The sequence below is a fragment of the Symphodus melops genome (assembly GCF_947650265.1).
Source record: "Symphodus melops genome assembly, chromosome: 7".
Classification (NCBI taxonomy): Eukaryota; Metazoa; Chordata; class Actinopteri; order Labriformes; family Labridae; genus Symphodus; species Symphodus melops.
The window spans coordinates 22,571,232-22,590,349 of record NC_136697.1 but is presented as its reverse complement, the minus strand read 5'-3'; the positions used below and the strand labels follow the sequence as shown (position 1 = coordinate 22,590,349).

At 40.2% G+C, this 19,118-nt stretch overlaps 2 protein-coding genes across 11 annotated transcripts in view; both read left to right on the top strand.

Moving 5' to 3' along the window:
* The first annotated feature begins 766 nt into the window (after positions 1 to 766).
* tmem200cb (transmembrane protein 200C-b) lies at positions 767 to 5,788 on the top strand. 2 transcript variants are annotated; one of them, XM_079349099.1, is made up of 2 exons: positions 767 to 905; positions 3,470 to 5,788. In XM_079349099.1, the coding sequence occupies exon 2, from the start codon at positions 3,503 to 3,505 to the stop codon at positions 5,066 to 5,068; it is 1,566 nt and encodes a 521-aa protein (XP_079205225.1). In that variant the 5' UTR covers positions 767 to 905; positions 3,470 to 3,502; the 3' UTR covers positions 5,069 to 5,788. The 2 variants fall into 2 exon arrangements, with proteins under 2 accessions (XP_079205225.1, XP_079205226.1); XM_079349100.1 differs by lacking the exon at positions 767 to 905 and adding an exon at positions 915 to 1,053.
* Positions 5,789 to 6,679: 891 nt separating this feature from the next.
* epb41l3b (erythrocyte membrane protein band 4.1-like 3b) overlaps positions 6,680 to 19,118 on the top strand; it is a 48,343-nt gene continuing 35,904 nt past the window's right edge. For 3 of the 9 annotated variants that reach the window (XM_079349089.1, XM_079349090.1, XM_079349088.1), the window contains exon 1: positions 17,233 to 17,371. The gene's annotated coding sequence lies outside the window, so the exon portion shown is untranslated. Of the gene's footprint in view, positions 6,897 to 7,113; positions 7,208 to 17,231; positions 17,372 to 19,118 lie in introns of those variants that run through there. The other 6 variants (XM_079349086.1, XM_079349084.1, XM_079349092.1 and 3 more) reach the window with 4 other exon arrangements.

The window sequence follows — 19,118 nt, the reverse complement described above, 5'->3', positions numbered from 1 at the left end:
AGTATCATCATGGATTAAAGACAGGTTTTTTTTAAATCCCTGGATTATTCCCCATGTCAATGTACTCTGACTCCAAATGCTGCATTACAAACTGGAGTTTCTCTGTTTCTCCCTTTAATGTATGCCACAAACAAAAACATAACCACACTTTTTCTGGGTCATAAATTTGCATTGGGCTCTCTGGAGCATCAGTGCTAAGCTGTGTTTTTCATGCTGCTTCCCTCTGCCTCTGTCTCCAGTCTCACATCAGTGAAACACATCTGGACTCTGTCATATTTCATTTTGTTAAACATGAGGACGCAGCATACAGGCAATTATAGCAATCGAACCCGAGGGAGAAGTGTAGGGAGAGGACAGCCCTGCATGTATGAAAATATGAGTTCATGTTGAAATGTTTTATGTGTCCTTGTGTTTAACATGAAACACAGCCATACATTCATGTATTGTGTTTATTCCCTTGTGAATGAGAAGCGTTTGCAAAAATAAGAGATCTCTGCATTCCTCTTTGTTGCAGGCATAAGGAATAATCCATATCCTTGTGCAGAAACCACAGAGTGTTGCAGAAATGCCAGTGACTTCTGTATAAAAGGCAAGTGTAATCAGCAGTATCCTGATTGTGTGTCCAAATATGTAAACGAATCAGGGGGGAAAAAAACCACATCTGGAAACATTTGGAGTACAACCTAAAGGATGATAAATGTCCTGAGCAGCCCTCGTTCTTCGCGTTGCCCAATAATCAGCACCAATGGAAACGCACTTGGCCCGCCCCTGCCGGTCTATTGTGAATCTGCGTTCAACTGGAAACCACTCTTCCAGCCTTGGCACCAAAGTGGCGCACCACGACATGCACAGCTAAAGGAGGAGTGCGCCTTTGAAGATGCTTGATCGTCAAGCCGCGATTTCTAGTAAGAGTCTTGCTGTTTTATGATTTGTCTTTTCGTTTTCCTTCCCGATCAGTTCTTCTTCTCTTTGCCTCAAGCGGAATTTCCGAGCGTCTTTTGTGTTTTGCAGTCGCGTCTGATTCCATTTTGACTCCTCGGAGGCTGTATCGAGGTAAAGCAATGGTTTAAGAAGTATTTGTATTGTGAGACTGATCGCTTTAGTTGCGGAGTTAATATTTAAAATCAGGAATTAATCGACGGACGAGAGTTTGGATGTCAGGAAGGCGGTGTACTTGGAGCTATGCGCACGCCAGTCCTTGAAGCCTACTTTTATCCGTGAGATTAAAGGATCATTTTGTTGCAATGTGATGGACATGTTTTAGTTTTCCATTTACATCAGAGGCATCATCTGTCGAATAGGCATGTGAAAGACATGGCGTGCAAAAGAAAGAGTATTATTTCAGAGGTGAACCTATTAGATAAAGTTTGCGATGCTGTGGTTAATAACCGCGTTATTGTATGTTAATGAGACAATTCAGACACTTGCTTCGTGCGTTTGAATTAATGCACATTATTTTGTAGTATTATTCCTACACAGCATCGAGTTGTATCGTTAGTTATGAAAGCATGGTCTTCGTCAGGCCGTGGTAGGGTGCATGTTTGTCCTATGCCTGCACCTTTTGTGCCTTAAAAAAAAAAAATCCGTGTGTTCTCTTTGTGTTGGGGCGAGATGTGTCGCTGTGGCTCTGGACATTTTCAGGGCACCTCTTAACTCCACAACAGCACATATTTGCTCCACGGGCTTTTCTAACAGAAGGGAAACAGATGCGCCGTAATGTCAACAGTCGATTACTCATGCAACATTGCGCGAAAATCTGCGCCCCCGCAGCTCGGTGGAGACTGAGCGTAAAAAAAAGCCGGCCTCGTTCCTCTCCATCCTGCCAGACCAGCAGCTTTTTTTTTAAGAGCCAAGCTGAATAGTTGGCAGCTTCCTGTTCAGCACCGCAGACAGAGAAACAGCCCGACCTGTCCGCACCCACTATTGGTCAACGCTCCCGCTGCCCTTCTCTCTCCAAACATAGAGAGAGGTCCGCCCACGCTTTATCAGCTCTTGTGCAGGTTGGCTTGCGCTCGTCCAGGAGGCATTAGAGTGCTTATTGGGTGTGATATACTGACAAAGTCGTCATAAACAGCAGCTGAGCAATGGTGAGGTGTTTGCTCAGGTGCAGGGCTCTGTGTTCCACTTCCTTTGGAACTGCTTGTAATAACTTGAATCATAAAAGCATTTTTGTTAAAGGCCTTCATCATCTTTATTTTGACGGCGAGATAAACACCCAGAGCAGCCAGTGAAAGCCTCTTATTAACTGCAGCTCCGAAAGGAATTTGTGTAATAAGTTATTCATGAACCTAAGCCCTAAGTCAAACACAATTAGACATGATTAGTCAAATTAAATACCTGACTCGAAGCACAATCAAGGTGGGAACGCTAGAGTCAAAGTAATCAGCCTTATTCTGCAATTATTCTCCCCCACATGTGTCTGAAACTCATCAGCAGACGTTTGTACATTAATCAAGATAAGTGTTGCTGGCTTCAGTGCCCATAGGACCACTGCTTCCACTATTGTGTTGCTTAGTCAGAAAAAAAACAATGCACCATATTCATTTGCAGAGAGTGTCGGTGTGTAAACAAGCAGCTAATAGCTCATATTGGCTTTTTATGGTGTGCTGTGTGTGTGTGAAGGACGCTGTCGTTTTGAAGCACAGCTGCGTTCTTTGGTGGTGATATGGATTTGGGTGGAAAGCAGCAGGGAGAGTGTTGGTGGAAGTGGATTGGAGTAAAGAAGGAAGAGCGAGGTGGAGAAAACATGCCTGCTGGCCTCCTGTCTGGACACATTACGCTTTCATAGGCTTGTATCTCACCGGCACAGATAAATATCACTCCTCCCTGCTCCCCGCTGTCAACTTGGCTATCTGTCTCTGCTTCGCTTACATCATTGTATTTATAGATCCAGTAGCAGGAGAACGATGTTATCTGTTGGTTTACGAACTATCTGATGACTAATACTGCATCTACTGCTTTTGCAGGATATCAATACTCTTGTTGTAGGATAATCTCACAGGGCTGGAGTAACCCAACATCTTTCAAAAAAGAAACGTTTTGCTAAAGAAACCAATCAGTTTTACAATATTACTTGGAAGCATAACTGGGCCTGTTGGATCAGATCACTCATAGTAGTAAAACATTTTTTTTGTTGAAAACCTCTAAAAGCAACAAAACTAGATTTGTATAGCTTGATGCCTTTGACAGTTCAGTTTATTTTGTGGTGTGGTGTTTCACACGGTATGTTGAAATCATTCATAAGTTAACTAAATAATTGTTACTGATTCAAGCATGGGCCTTCGTGTGTTTAGTGGCCCGCTTTGCAGATAATCCTGCCTTGTATTACAAATCTGGATTAGATGTGTAATCTCTTAGTGAAATGAACTTTGTTGCCCTCTGTGAAAGTTTAAACATTAGGTTTAATCCTGCTCATCATGTAAAATATGAATTCAATCATATTTTTTTTTTCTGTGTTCTGTCCATCCAGGTTAAGTGAAAAGCCTGCAGTCAAATCTCCACCATGATAGCCACAGGTGGTCTCCTGCGCATGAATCGGCGCCAGGATTCCCTCCGGTCCAAAAATCGGGCGGAAAACAAAAGGAAGCGGAAATCCAGGAAAAAGAAGAAGAATGACATAGTTGTGGTGAAAGGGAAGCTCAATCTGTGCTCCCCAGCCGGTGTTGTGGCTGCTGTTGGAGTTGCAGTTCTCATGGTTGGGATTTCCATGGCTGTATTGGGCTACTGGCCAAGCCAGAACCAGCAACAGTACCAGGAACGTCGCAGAACCGGAGTATACCACACCAATAGAATGAGCTTCTCCAAAAGTCAGCCAGTTTCCTCCAACTTGACCAATGGTAAACCTCTGTTAAACCAGGCAGAAGTACTAAACCAGAGCCAATCCAACAGCAGTACACCCTCCCGCAACTGTGGCTTCCTGTGTGACTTCCTGGATAACTACCTGTACTCCGATAATCTGAAAGTCTTTGGACCACTGGTGATGGGAATTGGCATTTTTCTCTTCATCTGCGCCAATGCAGTCCTCCATGAGAACCGAGACAAGAAAACCAAAATAATCAACCTGAGGGATATCTACTCCACTGTTATAGACCTGCACAGCATACGGTCCAAGGAGTACTCGCCTCTAAACGGATTGGTGAATTACACCCAGGCAAGGAATGCTGAAGGCCCATCTGGGTCTTTCCCTGCAAGTGGGATGCTAACTCGCAGCTCATGGCCCTCTACTGGACTTGGTGTCCATGGTGAGTTAGTCGTTGATGAGGTGTTAAGACGCCCGTCATTGGCCAGCAGACCTCGAAGCTGGTCAAGAGATGTCCAGACCTTTACGGATACTGTGTACAGCATCTACAGAGACTACAGCAACAACACCGAGCAGGCCCCACAACCTCGACAGTGGGAGACCACCTCCATCGTCACCTCGTCTGTGAACGCCTTCACCCTCCCTGTGATCAAACTGAACAACTGTGAGGTGGAGGAGTCTGAGAGGGTCAAGGCAGAGAGACACTCAGAGGAGGAGGTCATCATTGAGGCAGCTGCTGAAACTATTAGTGAGGAAGGACAACTCAGCAGCAGCGAGAAAGACTGGATGGGTGCAAAGGAGAAGGATGTTTCGATGGTGGATTCCCCCCCACCTCATCAGAGCCACGAGGAAGCAACCATAGACACAGCTGACCAACAGGGGGAGCCACAGGTTCAGCCCCAACCACAGTGGACCCAGCTGTTTCCTCCATCACCTGTTGCCAGGGCGATGGGGTCAAGGCTATCTCTCAACTCCCTCACGGATCAACCCAGGTCTGCACGGCGCTGCAGCCTGTCTGTGACTGTGTGTCGTCAAGGCGACAAAGGCAGACGCTTCAGCTGCCCTCGTCTGGAGCGCTCCAACAGTAAGGGCTACATCAAACTGACTGATCTGGGGGGAGAGTCCTTCGAAGCCCCGGACACAGACACTTCTTTAATGGCCACTGAACATGAAGTAGCAACAGACAAAACAGCAGCAGCGGTGGCACCAGTGGAAGTAGCTCAGGGAGAGGACGATGCAGTGACATCGAGCACCTCTGCAGAATCTTAGACTCCTTTTTTTGCTGATGAGCCTCGAAAACTCTTTGATGTCTTATTCTTCTGTTCCTACCTTCTTGTCTGACTGCTGATGTGAAGCTATCCATTACAGAGGCAAGGAAACATGGAGAGTAAGCAGCTAAGGACTATTGAAATATAGCCATGAACAATCAAGAGCCAAGCTCTTTATATATACACAACCACTGCTCAAACTTCAGATGTAATTTTTCTATTTTTTCAATGTAGCAAGAGCAATACTAAAGACTTGTAAGAAGATTTAGAAGAGATTTGTATAAAAAAATTAAATCTGATAAGATAAGATTTTACTTTTCTTTTGTATGAAGGCAAACATTGTAGCTTGTAGAATTGCCAAAACGTCACTTAGACCTGCTGTCTGACATGTTGTACTGTAGCATTGACACATGCCACAGAAAACTAAATAGTCTATATTTGTTTCTCTACATTCTTCTGTGAATCCCACGTGAAAAAGGTGAACTGAATTGAATCTCAGGTAGAGTTTGGTTTAGGAACAGGTCCTTGAGGACAAGGTCTCCCCTCTGTGCACACTTGTTTATATGAAGCATTTATGGTTGAATAAACTTGCCTGTAACACTTTCTGTCCCGTCTAATAGGTGTCTATATGGGATGTCAGTCTAAATGCATCAAATGCAACATTTATGTTTGCACACAATAATTTTAACTGAATTATTAAATTAAATTTAGAAGATAAAAACTGTCTATGAGTGATGGTTTGGCAACCAGATGTTTTGTTGGCCTTTTTTAAATAGCATCGCTCATTACTGGAAAAGAGGGTATTGGTATTGACGCTACACCAGGTGAGCTAACGGAAATGAGACAAGCAATCTATAAGTGACCTTTACAACAGTGTTCTTCTTCTAAAACAGGGCGGAAGTACACACTGTTGAAAATGTGGAAACGTAGAATGTAGAAAATTATTCTGTAACTGTTCGGTTTTAGTAAACAGATTAACCAAAATGAACCACCACCAGAAATACTTATAGAAATATACATTTCACACATCTGGGTTGAGAGTTGAAAACTGCAATAGCATCATTTCCATGTCCTTCATGCACTTTATGGAAATGTGTTCTTGTGATATAATCTTGTGTTTAGATTTTCCTCTGCTTTATTGCTTCTTTTCAAATAACACAGAATTTGGGTTTAATATAATGCAAATACTTTTTACGAAGCTAAACTATGCTGACTATAAACTGTTCAGCTACCAATAAAAAAAAACAGCAACTACATTTTGACCTCTACTTTGTAACATTAATGCTGTGCTTTCACTAGGATTTGTCTCGGCTACAGTTTCACTTAGACTTGGCTACAATTTGTTTGTTTAAAGTGGCCAAGTATTTCTTTCACTGGTGAATTTATTTCACTTAATTGTTGTTAATGCAAAGAACAGGGTAGTCTCCTGTTTTTGACCTAAAGCTTCAGCCAACAGTCTTCTTTGCAGAGTTGTCATGAAGCATCTCCGTTGTAGTTCAGCCTAACGAGGCCATCTGGTGGTCGCATGTCACAGATTATCATCAAACATACCCCCTGTCTTTAAACGACCACCAGGGGGCACTAAGGGCTCTGAGATGGAGTCGTCATCGTGGGGCGTGCCTGTTTTAGGAGCACTATGGGGGCCGTTTTTTGAAGCATGAGGGGCGGGGTTAAGTCGGTCCGTCTCTGGAAGGTTTTCCACAGCAGGCTCTTACAGGTGTCTGGTCCTTTCCACCCGGACGAGCCGCGTGTCGGGATTCCTGCTCTCCAGTTCTACACACTGCTGTCAGTAGCTTTTTGGGGAGGTTGTTTCTGCTCGTAAGAGCCAGGTAAACTCCTCACTGTTCTTTCTTTGTTGTGTATGTTGCGCTGTGAAGCACTGTGGAAACTCACCTACATGTGAGTACGGTCGCTTCACAGTGAATTGACTCAGTTTGACATGGTTTGGGCAACATTTACATACAGTCAGAGGTTGTTTGCATCCGAAAAAGGGGGGGATTTCCCTGACTGTTACAAGCTGAATTGACTCTGTTATGTTTTATTTCATATTTCATGTGTGTTTCTGGTCCAACACCGGGTGTTTCCAACACACTTCACTGTGACCTGTTGCTGCTGTCCTGCTGACTTGGATTGTGAAATGGTGAGTCCATACAAGTGTTCATTCCCAAAAGAGGGAAGTAAGAATCAAGACACTTCACAGATGATACACACACACACACACACACACACACACACACACACACACACACGTGTTACAGCCTATGGGAAATTGCCTGACTGAATGCCTGACATTATTTTCTTAGCAGCTCTAAGTCCAAATGTAGGTTAAGGGTGTAGGGGTCAAAATAGTGTAGTACCCTTTTTAGTGAAAATTTAGCTCTACTGGTTCGAGTAGCAGCTGCTTGAAAAAGTGAAACTATTTTAAAATAATTTCTCTATTGGCTTTCCTGGTGCGTAATAAAAATCTTAGCTGTTCAGATTTTTCGGTGACATTTGGTCTTTGGACCTTTGAATATGCTGATTGTGTTCTTTCAAGGTGACGTGTCTATCTATGAGCACTATATCAGCATTTTTCTTCACTCATCTCTTAAGTGCTGAACAAGCACTCATTGACACACACACATACAGTACCTGGTCAAAAGTTTACTGGGCACAGGCAGACTTTTCGGAAATGGGAAGTCCTCACCGCATGTGCTTCCCTTTAGAGTCTCCTCAAAATAGAATTGTGCATGAATCAATGAAGAAGCAGCTTTTAGTTTTAATACTTTCTGTCATGGCTTACACACTACAAAGAGCTACTTTACTGCGTTGTCATTTTGGTCCATACGGCTGAGATAAAGTCTTACTTGATTTTTTTTTTCAGTGTTTTAGACCATTGCATTTTACAGTGCCACATGGTTTCTCTTAAAGTCCAGTAGCTTGAACAGGTTTATGCAGTTGAATGATGATGGTGAATGTGCAGGAGCAAGGAGATAAGGCTGAGCAAAGTCCAGGAGAGCTGTCCATTGGCTGGTTGTAATGTGTACAGTCCTGCAGGTTATACGGTTTTCATGAATGGATGATTGGAAACTGTTGCTGCATTGGTGTTTTTCTGTTGTCACCATAAAAGTTGATGAAAATGTCACCACCCTCTATTCTGTAGTTATGTGTAATAATAGTAGTCAGAAACAACAACTAATGTGCCTACTGTGTGCTGCTTTCCATAGACAGCAAAGAAAAAGTACCAAGTGAAACATGAACATAGAACCTTAAAGCCATTTAAATCGTGACTTTACTTCTTTAACCTCGCAGTAAAATCTGTCATAGGGATGTTGACGGCAGGGGACACACAGTTGCTTTCCAGTTCCCTTTTATAACACAGCTAGCTGTTATGGTGCGATATTTAGATTCTCAAGAAGGCATATTTGTGTACACCTTTTTAAAACTGTGTGAGGAGTAGTGAATTAGCTCATAATAAATATTCTAAAATGAATATCGATGCGTCTTCTAAAAACACAAATGATTTTTGTATAGTTAGTTTTAATGCCTGAAATACTCAGATGAATTGACCAGTAGCCTGCTGAATCAGCCATTTTTAAATTGTTCATGACAGGGATTTACAGGGAGTGTTTCATTTCACTACTCCTAAAGAAAGCAGGATTGGATATAAAATAAATAAGAAACACACATTACAAACATATGTACAGGACAGGATCAAAAATTAAACACATTCCTCACAGAAGCTCCAATATAAGTTCCTTAATTTGGCACTTTTTGCTCTGTGTTGGTCTCCACCATCTCCTAAAGAAAATGTTTACCTATATGATATATTTACACTGAGAGGAGTTGTACATACACAGTAGCAGAACATGATGCTATAAGATCACTAAGAGTGAACCTAAACAGTAATGTTGTGAACCGGAGAGCTAAGAATTCGAAACATTTTGCTATGAAGTTTTGATGGGAGCTACATAGTTATTCTTCTCTGTAAGTTTATGCCGACCAGCAGCCCCTTTCACTCTATCAAATAGGATCCTTGTGTCATAAGAGTTTTTATTAGAGTGACATGAAACTACCTTGGTGTGGTTTGATTAGATTACAAGTGACCATACCACCCACGAACTGTTTTTATATCTTTATTACACATGAAACCCATCAGTGATTTGTGGAAAGAGGAATGTTGCGTCACATGGTGCAGCCCGGCCGTATTTAGACCAATGAGAAGAACATAGAGGGAGAGAAAGTACAGCTCATCTCAATTCTCAAGCAGCTAAACTGTGTCAGAAGAAAGGAGTGCAAAGTGGCACTTACAGACCAGATGAACACTGTCGTACATACTGTAAATTATATGATGCTAGCTGTTACATGGGAAAGTGTATTTAAATGTTGTGGGCGACTATGTTTCTTGCCATGTTTTCCAAAGCAGGGCAACTGGAACACTAGAAGGATGTAATTATGGGCAAGGAGAAGGGAATTTCCAAAATCTAACTTTGACTGGAAAGCAGTATATAAAGCTCAACTGTACATTAAGTTGGAGAAAAAGTTGAACCTACAGAGTATCATTTATATGGCATTAAAAATAAAAAAAGGCAAGTCTTGACAACCTATGGTAGAAAACGTCTTGTTTACACCTCATTGACCTTTATTCAATATGAAGGAATGTGTTCCTTTTTAAAATATCCCATTCAGAGCTAATCCAATCTTGGCTGTCTTTTATGCACCTCTGTACACCAGAAGGTGTTAAAAAAAAAAGATAAAAAACTTCTCTGTGGCTCTAAGATGGACTCTTTCATTCTAACAATTCAGAGTTGTTTGGCTGCAGACATATTGGGCCCTTTGACGCTCTTCAGGAGAAACATCCCTCTTTTGTTTCGACATCACGTCGCCTGTGATGAAGACTATCTCCGACTGTTTATCTTGCGAGTCTAAATCAATACTATTGTAGGGTTAGTTCATGATAAACAGTGGTGGCATTGTACTGGAAGAGAACACATTATTTCACCTGATGCTCTTTGATTCTATAACTCACTGTTCCCATTTGAACAATTGAGAGGATAGAGTGAGGCCATGCGAGTGAAGCAGGGGTTAAAGGTCAATAGAAATGGTCTACAAATCTGTCATTATCATGATGTAGTTATAAAGACAGTCAAAGGTTGGAATGAAGTCATTTCAGTCCACTTTCTGTGGAAGAAACCGTCTTAAGTTAACTTTCTGCATGAGCAGGGTGCTGGTTGTTTAACGCAACTCCTTCAGGAATGTTGGAGACTGCATTAAAGAATAATATCATTTTTACATTTTTATCTGGAGGTAATATATATATATATATATATATATATATATATATATATATATATATATATATATATATATTTTTTTTTTTTTTTATCACATCTGAATCATTTGAATCACAAAAGCAATATCCCATTTGGTATACTGTTGTCCTCTGAGGTGAGATATTTCTTATGATTTCCCTCTGCTTTCAAAATGGTAAATTATCAGGAAGAAGAAGAAAGAAATCAAGTAACATCATTACAAGTCTTAATCTTAGTCTTAAAAAATGTCCAACAGAGGACCTTCTGCACAGCCTACATGTTCTCACTTTTTTTTAATATATATATAATCCCAAGCCAAGCGCTTGGTTTAAAAAAAAATAAATATATATATATATATATATATATATATTAAAAAGGTCAGCCTTAAGTGTTGAAAGTAAATAAAGCCGTTCTGGAGCCCTCAGGTGTCCACTTGTTCACTGAGTTGAAGTCGGCTGATCTGGACACGTGAGTGCACGGATGCTTCCGATCCCTAAAGCCTTCGGCTGCTGGATGAGATAGCACATACAACTCAATCTTGTTGAGTGGAGAGATAAGCTTGTTGGGTCTTGTTATCTTGCACTGTTCTCTGATCAAGTAGTATGAGGCTGCCTTATAAAGCTAAAGCTCCTGGGACAGCACCTCAACACTGATGGGGTATTTATAGTGGACAGTGGGGGGGTAGCCACAGTGTCTTTTAATTCCTTCTCTAATGTCCCCTGGATGTTTTTCTCCTTTCTGCCTGAAACTTGGATGCACTGTTTCAGAATTTTCTGTAATCTCTCAGACCCTGACCTTCTATTTGTCTGCGATAACTATGTAATGATTACGCTTTACCTCAAATGGGACTACATAGTTGTCCTAGAGTTTTTTTATTCCAATACACCAGTATGATCGATATGCTCAAATTTGGCAGACCTTAATGGTAGATTTCAATTGTATGTCATGGAGATAAAGCTTTTAGGGATGTCAGTGTTGATCGAAATGCTCGTCCTCCATCTTGGTCGAGAAGACTCCAGCAACTATTGGATGGATTGCTTTGAAATGAGCACTTACAATAATGCCTCAAATACAACCAGTTACAAAAGCTCTTGGGACCCCCATGACTTCTCCTCTTGTGCCATTACTCAGCCAGAACTTTAATTTGTCCATTTCTTTTGTTCCTTTACCCCCACCTGCAAAGATAATAAGAGGAGTTCCTATTTCAGTACTTTTTTCATCTTTTAATTTAACAACCTCTAACATGCTAAAATGCTTACTGGTGCAAACAGAAGACATAATATCTGCTTTTTCACTTTTAACTTGAAGCAGTACTTCATCAAACTGCAGCCTGCTGGAGCTGTTTACTTTGTGAAGTTTTCCACATCTTGAAATAAAAAAAGTCAAGAAATTAAGAGCCCTGAAAAGGCCTGGTTTAATGTATCGTTTCCTTTGGATTTAAAAGGATAATAGACACAATCCAATATTTGCGCTTAAAATGGATTTAGTCATGTTAATCTCTTGACCATGTTGTAATGATGCTTCAAAAGCAGGCTCGTTCTTCTAAGCTAAAATACCGACATGTACAAAAACTAGCAAAAGGGAAGTGGGATTCTAAAAAGTTGCTGCAGTTTTCTTTCCAACCACATGTGCCGCCCGTCCCTTCTCTGTAAAAATACCATGTCTGCTATCACTTGACAAACACAATCATTAGCCTGTGGCTTTCCAAAGGTTACAGATACAGACTGTTTATTATTTCTGAAGATAAGATTTGTTCCCTATATGCACAAAATACAAAAGGGAGAGCTAATCACCAACATGAATTATTATTATTTTCAGTAATAATCCCTCTTGCATCGACCCTTGGCTTTGACTTGTCTTGGGGAATTCTTTGGCCTTGGTCTTGGTGTTATTTTTGAATGCGCTGTATGTTTGGTGACCAGTAGCCCTTTATTAGCGAAGACTTACGGCGGAGTAGAGCTGGAGAGCAGGGGTCGGTAGTGTTGGCTACTTAGAAGAGCCTATCAGAGTTGGGTCCAATTCATGCTGAGTTCAGTCAGTTCAAGGGGTAAAAGGGCTGTTCTGTTGATAACCATAAAATCTCAGTTCTTGATAATGGATTTATATTTTGAAAAAATGTTTTTTTTTAAGATTCAAACATCAGCTTGAGAATGCTATATTTGAACAGTGTGTTATTTCCTTTTACTTGCCATAAATGTCTCCTCTGTTGTAGCACGGCTCCTTTAGATTGTGGCGTCTCTGTGCACAGTACGACAAAACAATTGGAAATGTGGTTATGTGTTTGAGCAGATGTCATTTTTAGACCAGTCACGTGTTTTCCTCAAGACCTCTGAGGTGGCAGGAAATGCTCGCCTTGACTTGTTTTTTTTAATTGGATAACATGGGTGATTTGCCATTCATCGTTGGGGACATGCTTCAACATAATTATGTATTGACGAAGCGCCAGCGAGCTCGTTCTGACTGCAGCACTGGAAATTGGATTGCTGTAATGAGGTTTGGAAGGTGACTGATTTTAGAATTTACACATATTCATACACATTAAGATTTAGAGTGTGTTACCCCCCGAACATGGCCTTTCACAAAGACTTTTATATTGACTATTCATCTTGTGTACTAAAGCTGAATTGGACTATGAATACCAAATTGCTGTTAACAAAGAAGTGTGATGCAACTTCCTTGAAGTGTACAGTTAAAAATGGTCATTTATAGGGACAGTCAGATTTTTGCTAGTATGTCTAAAAAACATAACCTTTGTGTTTGACTCCAGATTCAAGGCTTAAAGGGTTCAAAGTTAGGATGAGCTGCACAGGAACTAGGGTTGTCTGTACACAGCAGAAAAAAAAGTGAAGCGTGAAGCAGCCACATAAGCTAAGCTGAGTCCACAGATCACATGTTGTCTGTCTTGTGTGGTATTAATCATTCTGCTGACCAAGGGCTGCGCTGTCGGCTCTGGAGGAGTCATGGAGTTGGTCTCACACTTATCTGAAAGTCACTTAACATACAGAGAGCAAGGACTCATACACAGAATGAAGTCAGAATGTCTGATATCGCTGTAGAGGTTTGGGCTTCCCTTAACTCAAATGATTAACAGATAAAACGTTTCCAAAGTGCATCTGTTCCTTCATTTAATCTTAATTTTAACAGAGCTCCTTTGTCAATCTTAAACATAGCTGCCCTTAAAATGGAGTATTTCTTCTCAGAGGGAGGTCATCAAAAACACGTTAGATTAACTGAAGCAAAAGTAAAGATCACAACTCAGAACATGTGACAGCCAAGGTTTTGTGCTTACTTTTAACAGTAAAAAGATAACACTTAACACTCAGCTGTTACTTAGTAAAGTCTGGGCCTTCTTCCATGGTTTACTTTACTTATCAAGGAACTGAAAGTAGAAATAAAGTATGCTTTAATATTTTCTGACCTGGCCATCATATACCATTGGTTCTGTTAACAGAAAAGCTAAGCGTAATCATGTCTGCCCAGGTCCTTTTCTGAGAATGGATTTTTCTGAGAATTTCGAAACTCATCTGCATACTCTCTTTTGATTAGTCGTCATTGGATTGATTATCTTTAAGTCACATGTCCCTTGGGATTTTAAAAAGCTCAGCCAATGCTGCCAATACCACGGAAAATCAACATTTTGAGGTCCAAATCCACTATTGGCTCATTGTTTTTCCAACTAAACCAAATAATGCAATTGAATATAAAAGTGAGAAACAGCTTCCAAGCTTTAAGGCACAACAGGCCAACAACAACATCTTATAAAATGGTTTGGAACTACAGTAAACAAGTGAAGGATGAAGAAAGTGAGAAAGTAGGCTAACAGAAAAAAATGCTCATGGATATGTTACTTCCATTTCATACTTTGGCAAAATAGATTTCAAGTAGATACCTGTGTTTTCTTTATCTTAGACATGCTTTACAACCTCAAATGTTGGGGATAAAACGGCAAATTCATTCTTGTGTCTGTTTGAAGCAAACGTGAACGGTTATACAGAGTTTAATGACAGTCTTTGTTAAATGTTCCTAGCACTGCAGGAGCAGTATAACAGATGTAGCAATCATTTCACCTTTTTTTTTTTTTTTTTTCAAATAGCAAATGAACACTTAACCGTTTTCGATAAAACTTTATTTGATGTGTATTTTGATTTTAAAGTTTTACCCATGTCCCATCTTTGAACATAAAGGAGGCGGAGCTTATGACCTATACTGAAGCAAGTCAGTAGGGGGAGCTCAAAGGCTTTTGGCTTCACTTTTTGGGAGCTGTCTTATTGTCCATCTTTTTACACAGTCTAATGGATGGACTAATGAACTTTTTCAACATAAAGCCTCAACATAACCTCAAAAGAGGAAGTTCCCTTCAACTCTGAGGAGTCAGCTGGTTATTGTGGGTCAGCTGGATTACATTGTTTTGTGTATTTTAGTTTTCTTTCCTTTTTTTGTAATGTTTCTGTTTTCAAACTCAGATTTTTCTGTTTACAGCACATCAATACTTATTACAGATGTGTTTTAGCACATCATTTAGTAACAGAGTTGTCCTGACTCCTGCACATGTCAAAAAGAAAAACAGAATAAAGATTACTAAATTAAAACTCCATTGGGATTACTTTTTTATTAAACAAGACCAGTATGCAAGCTTAGATATGTCCTTCAGAGACAAGCAAGTGTGCAACCCTTTACTTCCAGTTCAAGAATGTTTGCAGGCGCACAGTCACCACCCACTGGCCAGACGGACCATGATGAGCAATGTCTCAGACGATTAGTTGGCTCATGCTCTAAAACCAGACCAAGATTGTTTGGCTGTGCAGAGGAAAGTCACCTTAGTAATATTTTTTGTACAGTTTGCATTAGCAAAAAGATAGGTTTTGATTATGTTTCTCCTGACGAGGTTTGTCCATACAAGCAAATCTGTATCTTGAAAACAAGAAATGAAAGGGGAAGTGAAAGAACCTTACTTTGAAGAAACAATCGACTTTCATTATTACAGCATGGGCTATGTTTACAGGACTATTTAGTTACCTCTATTGTTCACCCATTGCAGCTCGAAACCTCGCTCTCCTTACTGATTGTTTGCTTGTGTGTTGTTAGAAACATTTGCACAAAAACTACATTAATGGACTCTGTTTGAAATGTGAATTTAACCGTTGTTGTTGTCCTTGAGTTTGTTTTATATGCTATGCTACAATTAGCCAGAAGCTGAATGAGGAGCCAGCTGTCTGGCTGCTGTATAGGAGTTACACTGTGTTTGTTTGTTATTACATTTACCCTCTACTGTCTGCGAAGCATTCCTGCTATGTGTCCGTCACTATTCAGGGAAATCATGTAAGACTGCAGCAGAAAATTCTCCGAAGCCATAATGTACTTGACTGTGTGTTTTAACATTTGCATGGCATACCGTAAGTGTTGGCATGTGGCGTTCTACTTCAGCATGAAAGCAATTAGATGAAATAAAAGTCAAACTGGTGACCGGGTTGGGTCAAGTTCCCACTTACAGGCGGGGGGGTAAAACCCACAAATCTCTGAGAGGGAACAAACCAGACACTAATTAAAAACTGGTTTTATGTCTGTCTATGTGCGCTCACAACCACATGTATGAACCCAGAAAAGAGCAGCAGATGTTTGTGCATGTGTGTTGATTTGTGTGTGTGCTCAGTTTTTAATATGTCTTGGATTATGTTTTTTAATAAGAAGAATATTATAAAGTGCTCCTGGCTGGTTGCATGCAGTCGGTTTGTTTGTGAAATCTGTTTGAAATTATGCAACGGCAATTCTAGTGTTTTGTTTTATATTAAGTTTATTGAGAGTATGGATTAAGGATCAAGGTTCTTCACTTTAAGTCAAGATAAGACAGCATTTTCAGGTCTTGTCTGTGTTATAATGTATGTCCCAGTGAAACAACATGACACAATGTTGAGCGACATATGACGAACCAGCCATGATCATGATGTTGTTGGGTATTTAGCCAGCTGGTTAGAATCATTTCAAAGTGAGTTCCAAAGAACTTGTTGGTTGACGATGTTTATTTTGTAGTATTTTTTGTAATTTAATTACAATTGTTTAATTTGTCGCTGCTCACTTTTTTGTATTGGTGATCTTTGAAAGATTTAGTGGCAGATACACGATTCACTTTTCAGATCTTTTAAGTGTATAATCACCATTAACAAAAAGTTTCATTTTCTTATCTTAGTATTAAGAGTTAGTCGGTTCACAGAATCCCCCACTCTTGAAGCAATTTTCTACAGCAGACCAGCGATGTCCTTTATTTCCTTTCTTTTTTTTTTAAAGATGATTCTGAGCTTTTTGTGCTTTTATTGCAAAAATAGGACAGTCACATGGGGTGAACGACTAACCACTGCACTACCAGGGTGTGTCTCTTCTTACTAAATCGTTTACACTTTTTCCTCATCTATTCATTGAAGGGTCTTGTTTGTTTGGCACAGTCTACGAACCCCTAAATGTTTATCCTCGAAACAATTGATATTTGACATTTTCTTTAAAAAATGACAAAAAACATCAATTGAATATCTATTTAAAAAAAAAGTTGCTGGTCATATTTGTTATAGCCTACCTATGACTGCATGTCAAATGAATGAATAAACCAACTCCACCAGCTTTAATGTAGAATTAGTCTAGTGAAACACTTTCAAACTGCACTTACAGTAGACGATTCTGTAATCCTTGTTACATTCCAGCACTGATTCACTTTCTTTTAACAACATTAGCCTGTAAACAGAGATTACTTGCACTGCTTTAAACCAGATAAACAACAAACCTCGTGCCATTAATTGCCATGCAGTAGACCGTGCGTGCGTGCGCGCGCGCGTGCTCGTGGGGGTGTGCTGCTAAAATAATGGCCCGGCTGTCCTGATATCCCACAATTCTTCTCTGGGTGGCATAGTGGAGTGTGATAGGCTGGCGGACAGGGGAACTGCAGCAGAGTAGCACCGCTGTCAGGAAACACAAGCTCACTACGAATGCAACTCGCATAACCAGCCCAAACGAGGACGCTTCACCTGGTAATAAACCTTTTTCTTTAACTGCCTAGTTTACCTTTGCGCTTGTATTACAAGAGACGCTTCCAGGTCTGTACATTTCTCATGCTTTTTTTCCCCTCCTGGTCTTCCTGCCTTCTTATGCTCGTCTTGACCACAACAACCCTGGTCGATGACGAATAATTAAAATAATAATAGAAAAAGACTTCTGCTGAATCCACTCAGGCGGAAAAGTGGACTGGACATGGCTCACCGTGTCAGAATCATAACCTTTTTGTATCCCGCTGGTTTGCATTGTAGCCCGTCGGTGCGGTAACATAGTAGCGATGTGTTGTTTTTTCGCTGAATGGGGCTGCCTGCTGCGGTTAGTATTTTGAAGCTAAAAGTCAATGCTTAGTCAGATATTTCAAAGAAACGAGCCGCTTCATGGTACAGTAAGCTAACGTGCTCCAGTTTCCAGGCAGAAAGTGAGGAATGGGTGACCGTGAAGATGCCTATTTCAACCTTTATTCCGCTGTGTTTTGCATTTTGAAGGACAACGCTGAGTCACGCAGGCAGACACGGTTTCTTTTAAAGACTAATAATGGATTAAAATAGTGACACAGTCGGACTTTAAGACGACATACTTGGGTGTTGTTGGGGTTTTTTTGATCTGCAGTGCGGTAGGCGTGGTTAGGGACAGGATGACACGCGCTGGATCCTCATTTAGCATCCTCACATCCTTGAGGGCAGGGGGGTGTAATGGCTGGAGTCTGACTTGACACTTTAGTTAAGATGCACAGTAAGCTGTTGTTGCAGTAGCATTGAAAAGGCAGCAACATTATGGGCCTTGTTCACAGGCTTTTTGTCACTCTTCGTTCACTTGATGCTGTAGAGACAATTGATAGAATAGGTAGTTGAATGTCTTTACAATATTTTCTAACAAACGACTTCTAAGGCTCTTTATTCTATATTAAATGAAGATAATGATCAATCTGCAAAACACACAAAAAAAATTAAGAGTAAATCACCAAGACACTTGAAATTTAATTGATTTTCATTTATTAAATAGGGACGATGCAGTTTAACAAATGAACAAAACTAGGTCACATTTAACTTATTACATAGCTCCACAAAGACACAATGGGGTCATGTAGAGAGAAATATAAAACAAATGCCTCTTTATTGTCAGTGAAAAGTCAACAACAGTGTTTCAATATTTCACTATGTGTTATTTAGCTGAAAATACAATAGACCAACATGTACTCCATCAAGTTGTTCCTGTTCTGGAAGGTACAAAGGCCTTTAGAATCCAGATTTCTTTTTTGTTATAGTGATGTGCAAACATCAATTTAAAAGCAGCATAACGTTGAATGGCAAAGACCTACCTGCGACAATGACGGTGATAAGTTTGTTATTGAAGTTCATTTATAAAAGCAGCTCTTTTATGTATTGTATCGTGGTAACAAAACATGACTGCTCTTCAGAGAAAAGGCCACTTGTTGAAGACGTAACCTCAGACTATTCAGACACATGATAAACCAATCGTTGAGTTCAGAAAAAAACTCTGTGTTCAACATGATTCTTTTTTTTTTAAAATCTGCTTCTTGTTAAGCAGAATAGGACTTAAAAAAATACAATGTAAAATGATTAGACAGTTTAGGCTTTACAGTCCAGAGAGAGACAGAGAAATTATGTCAAATGTTTTCATAATAAGTCTTTAAGTCATTTTTTACTCTCTTTTTTCCTGTGGGAGCTTTTGCTAGATTTCTTGTTCTGACAATACTCTAAC

What these genes read in the sequence shown, in the direction of transcription:
- tmem200cb (XM_079349099.1), top strand. Translation starts at nt 3,503, where the DNA reads ATGATAGCCACAGGTGGTCTCCTGCGCATGAATCGGCGCCAGGATTCC.